At 39.3% G+C, this 13173-nt stretch overlaps 1 protein-coding gene across 1 annotated transcript; it reads right to left on the reverse strand.

Annotated features, from left to right (window-relative positions):
• Positions 1–10563: 10563 nt before the first annotated feature.
• On the reverse strand, positions 10564–11498 carry LOC116404036. Its single transcript, XM_031886195.1, has 2 exons — positions 11084–11498; positions 10564–10727 (listed from the first exon to the last, which is right to left on the reverse strand). Exons 1-2 carry the CDS (start codon positions 11496–11498, stop codon positions 10564–10566), a joined length of 579 nt encoding a protein of 192 aa, XP_031742055.1.
• Positions 11499–13173: the final 1675 nt, after the last annotated feature.

Consider the following 13173-nt stretch of genomic DNA (forward strand, 5'->3'; position numbering starts at 1 on the left):
TTATCATGTATACTTTGTGAGGAGAAAAACAAATGATCACGAGACTCAGAGTTTCCCCCACAAAGAATACAAGATAAAAGAATCGACCTATCCCACCGACTTAACCTATCCCTAGTACCCAATGTATCCCTGATAGCCAACCAAGCACAAAAGGAGTGCTTAGGAATATTTCCCCCACCCTAGTAAACCGACCAGTCAACCCTACTACTATGAGGACGAATAGTCTTCCCATGCACTATCTATCGAAAAAACTATCATGACTACCCACACCACAAGACTCCACTTATCCTCAACACTCAACACGGCCACGACTCTAAATTCCCGAATCCTATCCCAAATGTCCATCAAATCCAAAGAAACAAGCAGCCACCTCCATTCACAATCCAGACCCATGAAATCCACAAGCCTCGCATCCTGCCGACTACCCGCATCATAGATCACCCTTTCCCCAAAGCCGCTGATAATCGAGCCACCTTGAATCCATGGATCCAACCACACTCTACACCTCCTGCCATCACCATCTCCATCTTAACATGATCTTTAAGGATATCCCACTTACGGCAAGATGGCCCTAAAAAACCAAGACTTCGTCCAACCCCAGTATCGATCTCTTTAAGGATATAAGCTTCCACCCAACAACGCACAAACTACAGGATTAACTAGCAGCAACCATAAGATCTTCAACGTGCTTGCTATATTCCAAGACGATCCATCACGAATAGCAAGACCTCCTTCATCAAAGGAAGATAAACCTCATCCTAGGAAACTTTAGCTCCACTCTACCCTCCTCCTTACCTCTCCACAGATAAGACCTCAAATATTATCAACGTCTCTGTGGACTTTCATAGAAGCATGAACACACTAGCCCAATAAACCTAAAGGCTCCTAAGGACTGAGCGAACAAGCTGAAGTCTACCTGCAAAAGATAACACTCTAGCACACCAAGATCGAATACGACTGGTAAGCTGAATAAGGGGATCACAATCAGAGCTCCGAACTTCCTGAGAGAGAGGAAGACCAAGATAACGAATAGGGAGGTGACCAATGGTAAAACCCATGTTAGCAGCAGCCGAGAAGCTTCGAACTATTAACCCCACAAGAAAAATTGAGCTTTTACAAGATTAGCAAACACCCAAGCTCACCAAACCTTTAATAGTCTCTTTTATGAAACTCATAGAATAATTATCAGCAGTACAAAAGATCATCAGATCATCTGCAAAAGTAAGATGAGTTAACTAACCTTCTCAGAAAACTGGTGGAATTGAAAATTCTGAGGGGGCTGTTCAACATGCGAGAAGCACCTCCATGACCATCACAAATAAGAACCAGAATAAAGGATCACCTTGTCTAAGACCTTTCCTCCATGGAAAAAACTTCCAACGATCCATTAATCATAATGGAGAACATCGGAGAGGTCACACAAGCTCGAACCCAACTCACAAATCTTAAAGCGTTCCAATGCAATCAACAGGCCAAAGAGGAAATCCCAATTAATAGAATCATATGCTTTTTGGAGGTCAACCTTCATAGTGCACCAAGGTTTACCTCTGTGCAAATGGTAACCCTACAAGCTCTGACAAAGAAGTAATATTGTCAATAATACTCCTCCCAGGGATGAAAGTTGATTTTTGCACTTACAAAAGAAGGAAGCCACACACGAAGCCTATCTCAGCCAATATTCTTGAAATGCACTTGTAAATAACATTACAACAAGAGATAGGCCTGAAATCCTCCAACGATCAGCACCGTTCCTTTTAGGAATTAGCGTAATAGCAGTTGTATTCACCCTTGAGGGAAGTAATTAGTCTCAAAGAAGTGTAAGACGACATCACATAAATCCTCTCCAACCATCGTCCATGCTCCTTTGAAGAAGCCAACCGAATACCCATCAAGGCTTGGAGCCTTTCCACTATCATCCATGGAAAATAGAACACGTCTCACCTCCTCCCTACCAATTGCGCCTGAAGGACCTGCAGCACTCCTCAGTCCAACTAAACTTAACAATATCCTCAATACTAGTAGAAAGCTCTTTATATCCAATATTCTGAGAAACCCATACCAGTTTTGAAATAATTTACTACCACTTGAGTAACCTGATCATAGTTAGTCAACCGATTACCATCCGGATCAATAACTGATCGCAATGCATTACTGGCTCTGCCTTGATCGGACAGACCGATGAAAAAAGGCAGTATTTGGTCACCTAACTTCGGCCACCTGATTCGCGACTTTTGTCGCATAGCGACTTCCTCCACTCTAAAGCGCTCTCCAAAGTTCACAAGTGGCTAAGCTCGCGTGATTACTCAGATCCTCTGACAGAGGGTTAATCTCCACCTCTCTTTGAGCTCGATTCGTGGTATCCTTAGCAAGACGAACATCCTCACCGATGGTCCGGATATGCTTACCAAAATGGTTGCAAAGAATTGGCTTGAGATTTCTTAAGTTCTTCACAATACTCACAATCGGAAAAACTCTAGTATCTTTGGTCCAAACAGAGGAAACAACATCCATAAGGAAGATTCTTCAACCCAATGGTTAAAGAAACGGAAAGAGACCATCCGCTGACTTCGTTGATGGCTGGGATAAACAAGCATGGGAGAATGATCAGATATACCCCAAGGAGGATGTTAACCCTCATGTTAGGCCAAGCACTAAGTCCCTCATCATTCATTAAGACAGGATTAAGTCTCCTCATCAAACCAGAACCATGGATCTTACTAGTCCAGGTAAACCAGTTCCCCTGAACCGAGGGTTCAACAAGGTCTTCCTCTCGAATAGTCATGTCAAAATCCTCCATATCCCTCGAGTTAGGAGCTCCCCTGAATGCTTCAGAATGGAGTCTGATGGTATTAAAATCCCAATGACCATACTCGGCCCTTTCCATCCAGCAGAAATCTTAGACACACGCCGCCATAAACACGTCTCTCGATATTACTAATAGAGGCATACACACATAGAACCTCTACCCTCTCCCCTGAGATCAAATTTGTTACTAGACCAAAAATAAACTGATCGACAACCTCGTAAGTCGTGAACACAAATCTGTTACGTTTTCACACAACCCACACCCGACCTACTCCAGTATTGTTGTAGTTACTAGTAAACCCCACGAATCACCAAACCTATCAGAGATTGAGTCAAAATTTTCCTCTCAAACTCTACTTTCTAGAATGCAACAGAAACCCACTGTAGACATGGCTAAAAAATCCTTCATCGCTCTACACTTTACAGGGCTATTAAGGCCTCGCAAATTCCATGAACACCAACTAATCATAAGGTCATATGGGAGTTGCATCTCCTAGAGGAATTCTATCACGTGTAGTACTCAAAAGGACCATAGTAGAGTTTCCTACTCGTAAGGGTGGAGGGGAGCCATCCACTAGAGATAAAGCCTATTTATCCCCTTTATCCACCTCCATGAGACTGTCAAAAGAGTTAGTCATAATCATTTATGCTCTTTTCCCTTTGTCCCGAACAAAAATCATCCCCCTATTTTTCTTGTCAACTAGGGTAAATTCCTCACGGTTTTCACACTTCCTCCACCTTTTCAGTCAATTTAGGGATAATGATCTCTCATTCTTCTAGCTGTTGGAAGGACTCCAACACAATATCACCATACTCCTCACAAGTTGGAACCACCTCTTTAATAGGAACTCCTCTTTAACAGAATCCACCTTACTTACAGCTTCCTTTTTACTAACTTCATTTCCTATTTTCTTAGGGCAGGTGCCATTTGAGTGTCCAAATGATTGACATAAGTTACATTTTCTCGATTTCCACTCGTAAGTAATGTTTACTATGAATTCCTCTCCTCTAAGATTTACAGTTATTTTGGAAGGCATAGTACTGTCCATACTCAATTTCACACATATACGGGCATTGGTAGCAAGATCAAAAGATAGAGGTTTTCTTATCGCACTCGCTACAACTACCAAACTGGCATCCGTCCATAACTCCAAAGGGATCCTCCCTAACTTGATCCAAACAGGTACTGAATCAAAGACAAAGGTTTCAGGAACAATACCTGGAATCCATTTTCGGAGGAGCATAGGTTTTCCTCCAACGTGCCATGGGCACGGGACAAGATCCACTATACCAAATTCGTACGTTTGAATTGAAAGCAGATGAGCCCATTCTCCATCAGAGTGATAGTGGGCATTTCAATTCTACCCCAAGTCTTCTCTATAAGATGATAGATGACTGGATACGGCAATTTGGCATTAAATAATTGCCCGACGAGGGAGTTCTCCCACACTCTAACTCCTTGACTAATAACTTCTTCAGATGGGGTCACCACAATTTTCTCTCCCACGGTAGTCGGAGGTGTATGTTGGAATTTTTTTGTCCTAAAACTCGTAGTTTGTAAATCATATTCTGTTCAATAAAGTTGTTATTGAGAAATTAAATATTATAATCTTAAATCCAATAAATCAAGTTCCAAGGCTATTTTTTGAATAAACTTGAACTTTATGTGTAAACATAAACGTGGATCAAGTTCGAGTATATAGCCTAAATAGTCTATAGTATATGAAATAAAGGTTGGGCGCCTTATTTAGAGAAACTATGGATGCGGCCCACTTTGTAGTACAAACGAGGTGATCCTAATCGTTCATGTAGAGACATGAAAGTGGGGGCATCCTATGTAAAATGTTTACATAAGACTGAACCATGAATTAGTCATTTTTACGTTATAACACCGTTTACTGTTTAAAACTGACTATCTCAATTATTGATGACCTAGGTAACTTAGTCTTAATCCTGAGTTAACTATGAACTCCTGTTCACACGAGATTATCCTTAGATCTGCATAGGTGAGGGCAGCTCATCAGCGTTGGCCCAATAAGCCTCCCATTTCAGGGGTAAGATCGGGTGGATAGCTGGGAACATAGGGTACAAGATGGAATTCACTCCTACCCGCTTTAGGGTTAGTAGATAGGTTGTTCTCTTAAGCACTGAATCCAAGTCTTGAACAAGGGGCCCCACCCTCTCATTGGCCCGAGAGGGATTAAGTTTATAGGTTGAACCTTAAACCAATTGTTCAATAGTGGATTAGTGGGACTTAAGGAGCAAGATGTAATCTTGGGGTAAAACGGTATTTTGACCCAGCCAAGGTTACGAGCAACCTGTGAAGGATTAACTTACTGATTATGGTTTTATCAAATGGACACAAATATATCTATAGTGAGGGGAGTGCAACTACGACTTTAGTGGAATGACCCGTTAGTTAACGAATGTTGATTAACTCGGTTTAAAAGAGTTTAGCTAGTTAATCTTGAATCGTTGGAGCCCATGATCTATAGGTCCATTAGGTTCCTCTGCTAGCTCATATGGATTAAACTTAGAACAGTGTGATGAAATAAGTCGAATTGTTCGAATTGGGAGAAGAAAGGGAAACCGACAAATATAGTGATATAGTCGTCGGTCTTCTAATTAGAAATAGAGCTTTATGTTTTACATACTATAAGTATGAATGCGGATTCATACTAAGAAGCTCGAATTGATGGAATTGGTCAAAAATAGTAAAAAGTCAAAATGTTGACTTTTGACTTTGAAAAGTCAAACTTTGACCGGCCTTATATTCAAATGTGATTTGAATTTTGGAAAAATGAATGCGGATTCATGCTCGGGAGGTTGGAATTAGTCAAGACGGACAAAATGGTAAAAAGTCAAAATATTGACTTTTGACTAAGAAAAGTCAAAGTTTGACTTTTGACTAGAAATATCTAATGACCATTTTACCCTTGGACTAAGTTATTTTGTTGGATAATCCCACTAACTCTTAGTGGGATATGTGGCTATATGAGATATAGACACCTAGCCCACTAAGTTCCACTAATTGTTAGTGGAACATTAGGTGTTGAGATTTGGCAAATGAATTGCATGCATTTTTTCATGTAATTAGGTTATAAATAGAGGTGTTTTCAAATGTTGAAGGACTTTTGCCTCTTTTATCATTTTCATCATCTCAACAAAAGAAAAAAAAACTTCCAATCCATTTTATCTCCATTACTTTCTACACCAAAATTGGGTCCCACAACCCGGTTCTTTGTCTAGAGGATAGCAGTTGAGTACTAGTGGTGGTCTCGGTTAGAATTGGTAAGAAGATATCAAACTTTTGAAAGCTTCAAAGGTAATATTTCATAAAACCCTAATTTGATTAGTTTATGGTTACATGTTAATTGTGGCAATTAGGGTAGAAATTCGATTCTTTTTCCGCTGTGCATGACTTAGTTCTATCAGTGTATAGGTCATAGAGAAACCACTTGTTGAACCAAATAAGGAAGCCCATGAATTTACTCCTTTTTTGGCTTCACCTCCTAATTTCTTTGAATTCTGCACATCATGCCCATGATTCGAAACAGTCGGCACCATTTGAATTAACTCCAAATGGCCCTCTTATGGCTGGCCCATCATTCAACTGCCTATCAGTCAACCCAATCTTTGAAGCCCTTTAATAGCCTCCATCCTAGGCCCATTTATTTTGGCAGCTACATTTGGCCTAGCAGGATGAATTTTTGAACCACCAGCAGGTAAGATCTCCTTTCGTGAAAGCCTAATATCATATGCAATGGGCGACCCATCATTCACCGATGGCCCATCTACCAGCGACCCATCATTTATCTCGTTTCGGGTCATATTAAAGTTTTTTTGCCCACGAAATCTAAACGGTGATACCGTAGACTCAGTATTTTAGTTCTGTCCAAAAACGTTCAAAAAAGAACCAACTCTATGACATAGAAAGAAACTACACAACTTAGAACAATGCCAAAGGTCTCGAAAGTTCACATCTAACTGCTGGGTGGTCTCATTTCGAGTAATATTAAAGTTTTTTGCCCACGAAGGCCGAACAGTGACGCCGCAGACTCAGGCTTTTAGTTCCGTCCCAAAATGTTGACAAATGGGCCAATGCTATGTTCTAGAAAGAAACTACCTAACTTAGAACAATCTCAAAGGTGTCAAAAGTTCACATCTAACTGCTGAGTGGTCTCCTTTTTTTAAGTAATATTAAAGTTTTTTTGCCCACAAAAGCCGAACGGTGACGCCCCAAAACTCAGTTTTTTAGTTCCATCCCAAAACATTGACAAATGGGCCAAAGTTATAGCCCAGAAAGAAACTACCCAACTTATAAAATGTTAAAAGTCCCGAAAGTTCACATCTAACTGCTGTGTGGTCTCGTTTCAAGTAATATTAAAGTTTTTTTGTCCAAGAAAGCCGAACGATCACGCTCCAGACTTAGTTTCTTAGTTCGGTCTCAAAACGTTGACAAAAGAGCCAATGCTATGGGCTAGAAAGAAACTACCCAACTTAGAAAATGTCAAAGGTCTTGAAAGTTCACATCTAACTGCTGGGTAGTCTCGTTTCGTGTAATATTAAAGCTTTTTTATCTAAGAAATCCAAACAGTAACTCTTCAGACTCAGTTTTTTAGTTTCGTCCTAAAACGTTGAAAGTAGGGCCAACACTATGGCTTAGAAAGAAACTACACAATTTAGAGCAATGTCAAAGGTCTCGAAAGTTCACATCTAACTGTTGGGTGGTCTTGTTTCGAGTGATATTAAAGTTGTTTTTCCGACGAAAGTCAAACGGTGATGCCCCAGACTCAGTATTTTAGTTTTGTCTCAAAAAGTTGACGAAAGGGCCAATGCTATGGCCTAGAAAGAAACTATCGAACTTGGAACAATGTCAAAGGTCTCGAAAGTTTACATCTAACAGCTGGGTGGTCTCATTTTGAGTAAAATTAAAGTTTTTTTGTCCACGAAATCTGAAAGATAACACTCCAGATTCAGTTTTTTAGTTCCGTCCCAAAACGTTAAAAAAGGGGCCAACGCTATGGCCTAGAAAGAAACTACACAACTTGGAACAATGTCAAATGTCTCGAAAGTTCACATCTAATTGTTGGGTGCTCTCGTTTCAAGTAATATTAAAACTTTTTTTCCCACGAAAGCCGAACGGTGATGCCCAAACTCAATCTTTTAGTTTCATCCCTTCAAGTAATATTAAAACTTTTTTCCCACGAAAGCCAAACGGTGATGCCCAAACTCAGGTTTTTAGTTCCATCCCAAAACATTGACAAAAGGGCCAATGCTATGGCCTAGAAAAAAAACTATCAAACTTAGAACAATGTCAAAGGTCTCGAAAATTCACATCTAACTACTGGGTGGTCTCGTTTGAGTAATATTTAAGTTTTTTTGCCCACAAAAGCCAAACAGTGACGCCTAAACTCAGTTTTTAGTTTCGTCCCAAAACATTGTCAAGAGGGTCAATGTTATGGTTTAGAAAGAAACTACCCAACTTAGAACTATATGAAAGGTGTTGAAAGTTTACATCTAACTGCTGAATAATCTCGTTTTGAGTAATATTAACGTTTATTTGCCCACCAAAGCTGAACGGTGACACCCCAGATTCATATTTTTAGTTCCGTCCCAAAACGTTGACAAAAGGGCCAATGCTGAGGCCTAGAAAGAAACTGCCCAACATAGAACAATGTCAAAGGTCTCGAAAGTTCAAATCTAACTACTGGGTGGACTCATTTCGAGTAAAATTAAAGTATTTTTACCCTCTAAATCCAAACGGTGATACCCAGACTCAGTTTTTAGTTCCGTCCCAAAACGTAGAAAAAAGGACCAATGCGTTTTCAAAACTTTTTGGATGGTTTGAAAACAAGTTTGTTGCACTTACACACTTGGTTGCCATCTTGGGTCTCGAGCTGCTTTTATAACTCTTGTTGAAATTTGTGGTAGATTACGAGTTACGAACATATGCTTGAGCATCGTTAGGTCGTTTCGAAAGTTCAAACAATACTTACACATATTTTAAACAATTTTGAGGTTTCTTTCGAGAAAAAGTTTAGTTCACTTACACACTTTTCTTCTCTTAACCTTTTGGGGAGGTTATGGGTTACGAACGTACCCCTAAGCCTAGTTAGGTCACTTTCGAAGTTCAAAGGATACATGGACACGGTTTCAACGCTTCTTCGGTTGGTTTGGGACTGAGTGTCCTGCACTTACGTACTTTCTAGTGCTTTTGGTCTTGTAGTGCTCTTCTCACACTTTCCAAACTTTTTGGTAGGTTATGAAATACGAACTTATAGTTAAGCAACGTTACGTCGTTCTGAGAGTTCAAGTGATGCTTAAACATGTTTTGAACACTTTTAGGTATGTTGCTACACTTACACACGTGGTTGCAAATTTGGGTCATGAATAACCTTTTAGTACTTTTCTTTACTTTTCGGTAGGTTATGAGTTGGGAACGTACACTCAATCTTTGCTAGGTCGTTGTGAAAGTTCAAGTGGTGCCCAACTACGTTTCGAACACCTCTTGGGTTCGCTTGAGACTAAGTTTGCTGCAGTTGCACACTTGGTTGCCACTTTGGGTCATGAATTACTTTTTTAATTCTTGTTGAAATTTGGTAGGTTATGGGTTATGAACTTACACCTAAGCATTGTTAAGTCGTTTTAAGCACTTTTTAGGTTTTTTTGAAACTAAGTTTGTTGCACTTACACATTTGGTTGACATGTTGGGTCAGGAAGTGCCATGTTTACAACTTTTAAAATTTTGGTAGATTGTGAGTTACGACCTACACTCTAACCATTGTTTGGTCGTTTTTGAAAAGTTAGACGCGCTTTGAATGATTTTTTGGTTTTTTTGAAAAGACGCTTGTGTGCGCACTTGGGTGGCAGTATAGGACTTGGTAGTGCGCTTTCCGCACTTCTTGAACTCTTTGGAAGACCATAAGTTACGGCCTTAAGCATGGTTAGGTCGTTTTGAAAGCTCAAGTGATTCTAGGACACGTTTTCAAAACTTTTGGGATGGTTAGAAAATAAGTTTGTTGCACTTACACACTTGGTTGCCATCTTGGGTCTCGAGGCGCTTTTATAACTCTTGTTAAAATTTTTGGTAGGTTACGAGTTACGAACGTACGCTTGAGCATCGTTAGGTCATTTCGAAAGTTCAAACGATACTTACACACGTTTTGAACACTTTTGAGGTTTCTTTTTTTTTTTATAAGGTAATGATAATATTATACAACAATGCCAACATGAGCTTAGCTCAACTGTTGAAAAGGGGACAAGCACAAAGCAAAAAACCAACTAAGAATAACAAAGAGCGTCACAAAAAAAATAAAAACTAAATGTCTAGAACACGACCCAAGCCAGATCAAACAGAATAAGAGAAGAAAAAGACCAACTAAGAGTAACAAAGAGCGTCACAAAAAAAATAAAAATTAAATGTCTAGAACACGACCCAAGCCAGATCAAACATAATAAGAGAAGAAAAATAAGTCAAACCAAAGAAAATCCAAGACAACTCAACCCCCCAATACCCAATCCTATGAGAAGAGGACATGAACATAAGGATCCTGATCAGATTTCCCATCCAAAAGGACAAGAAAAAAATAAATGATCAGGAATCGACCTATCTCACAAACTCAACCTATCCCTAGTACCCAATCTATCCCTGATAGCGAACCAAGCACAAAAGCAATGCCTGAAAATATTTTCCCCACCCACAGTAAGCCCGACCAACCAATCCTAACCCAATGAGGATGAATAGTATCCCACGCACTAGCAATCAAGAACCCAATTACCTAGAATCCAGACCCACCTATCCTCAACACTTGGCCAACTCCAGTCTCCATCCAAACCAATGAAATCAACCAGCCTAGCATCCCACCGACTTGTCGCATCGTAAATCACACTCTCACCAAACTGCTGAATGATAAACCACCCTGCAACCACAGATCCACCCACACTCTACACCTCCTTCCATCCCCCATTTCCATCCTAACATGCTCTTTCAGGTAATCCCCCTTATGCAAGATGGCTCTAAAACTCCAAGATCGACTAGCCTCAGGATCGAGCTCCCACAACGATCTCTCCTTAAGGATGTGGGACCACCCTCATCAAAAGGAAGACACACCTCATCCCAAGCCACTTTTACACCACCTCTACCCTCCCCCTTACCTCTCCAAAGAAAGATTGTAGATCTTATCAACATCTCTGTGGACTTTTGGAGGCAGCACGAACACACTAGACTAATACACATGAAGACTACGAAGAACAAAGCGAACAAGTTGGAGTCTACCTGCAAAAGATAAAACACTAGCAGACCAAGACCAAATACGACCAATTGTCCTCTGAATAAGAGGATCACAATCAGAAATCCATAACTTTCCTGAGAGTAAAGGAAGCCCAAGATAACGAACAGGGAGATGACCAATGGTAAAGCCCATTTTAGCAGCTAGATGAGAAGCTTCTGCACTATTAATCCCCACAATAAAAATAGAGCTTTTCCCAAGATTAGCAAAAAGCCTTGATAACTCACCAAACCTCTGAATAGTCTCTTTAATGAAGCTCAGAGAAGACTCATGAGCAGCACAAAAGATCGTAAGATCATCTGCAAAAGTAAGATGAGTTAAATTGACCTTCTCACAAAACTGGTGGAACTGAAAGTCTTGAGGCGGACGGTTCAACATGCAAGAGAGGACCTCCATGACCATCGAAATAAGAACGGAGATAGCGGATCACCCTGTCTAAGTCCTTTCCTCCATGAAAAAAGCCTTCCAAAGATGAATGAATCATAATGGACAACATCTAAGAAGTGACACAAGCTCTAATCCAACTCACAAAGCTCAATGGAGTGCCAATAGCCATCAACAAACCAAAAAGGAAGTCCCAATTGACAGAATCATATGCTTTTTGTAGATCAACACTACTACAAAAACAAGCTTTCTTGACGTTTGCAGTTTTCCTTTCTTAACGTTTTTTTCGAAAAACGTCAAGAAAGATTTTATTTTTAATAAAAAACGTCAAGAAATTTTCTGAAACATCTTTCTTGACGTTTATTAAACGTGAAGTAAAATAAATTTTCCCTTGACGTTTTTAATACATCAAGAAATATCTATTAATTTTTTGATGTTCTTAAAACGTCAAGAAGCGTATGAATTCGACATGCTTGACGTTTCTTAAACATCAAGAATTTAAAATTTTACTCCACGTTTTAAAAACGTCAAGAAATTTATAAAAACATCCTTGACGTTTTTAAAAATGTCAAGAAATTTATAAAATATTCTTGACGTTTTTAAAAAACGTCATAAATTATTCGTAAAACGACGTCGTTTTAGTTTAAGTTCAATTTCTCTTTTCTAAAACCTAATTTGTCGCGCGTTCGAAGGGAAGCTTCTCCAGAATCTCAAGCTTTTGCATTCATCGTTCGTCGTTCTCCCCTTCGACCTTTCACCGTTCATCGTTCTCCTTCATTCATTCACCGTTCAGTTCATCGTTCACCATTCACCATTTGAAACTCGTAATCACCTTTTCTGTTCGAAAACGCGTAACACATTCACCTCTATTTGAAAACGCGTGAATACATTCACCGGAAAACCTCCATTTGTCTCCAATTCCTGTGTATGTAAAAGGGAAGCTCCTGTTATTGCTTACACTGAGAAGGTATTGAATTTTAATTTTGGGCTCTAACATTTTTCCTAATCTACTTCTTTCTTCTTCTTTTCAATTTTACTTACTTGTAATCGAACTGTGTTACAGATAATCGAAGAAGGGAGTTTTCAATTGAGAAAGTACGAATTTTATCTTTACCTTCTCAGATCTAGTTTCACATGTATTTTATACCTTGCTTTCTTGTGTGTTTCTTTTGCTTTCAATTTGATTATCACTTGTTTTTCTATCTTACCTGTTGAAGGAAATTGAAGTTTGGGGCGTTACCCTTGTGTACGTTCTTTAGATGTTAACGGATATTGGTATAGTAACTGTTTATTTATAATGCAAATTGCTCTAGTATTCAATTAATGGTACTGGAGGAAATCCTGATGGAACCATCCCGGCTTAGTTAAGTTTACTTTTTCCTTGAAGTACAAGTTTGAGCCTTCAATTTATGGAGAGGAACCCCCCTGCCTATCTTCTGAGCTAATAGGATCAGTCTTTATCTTTGAAAATGATACCACATTAGAAACGACATTTGGACCTGTTGTGTTAATTACTCCAAGCATGAAACTTGTACTTTTACAAGGAATTGGTAATAATTAATTCTGAAACAGGCTTGTTTATTGTGAATTTCTCACATTAATTTACTATGTTGTGGCATTGGGAATTAATTAGTTTATGCTTAAAGAACATTGATTTTCTGATTTTATGAGTCATTCTTTGTATAAGTTTGAC

Source organism: Cucumis sativus, chromosome 1 (genome assembly GCF_000004075.3).
Source record: "Cucumis sativus cultivar 9930 chromosome 1, Cucumber_9930_V3, whole genome shotgun sequence".
Lineage (NCBI taxonomy): Eukaryota > Viridiplantae > Streptophyta > Magnoliopsida > Cucurbitales > Cucurbitaceae > Cucumis > Cucumis sativus.

Bases quoted from the DNA above. Each gene is read 5' to 3' on its own strand.
- LOC116404036 (XM_031886195.1), bottom strand. From the start codon at position 11,498: ATGGTCATGGAGGTCCTCTCTTGCATGTTGAACCGTCCGCCTCAAGAC. The intron at 10,728-11,083 runs GTAGACTCCAAC...CTGTGGTTGCAG, and splicing joins TAGTGTTTTATCTTTTGCAG to GGTGGTTTATCATTCAGCAG.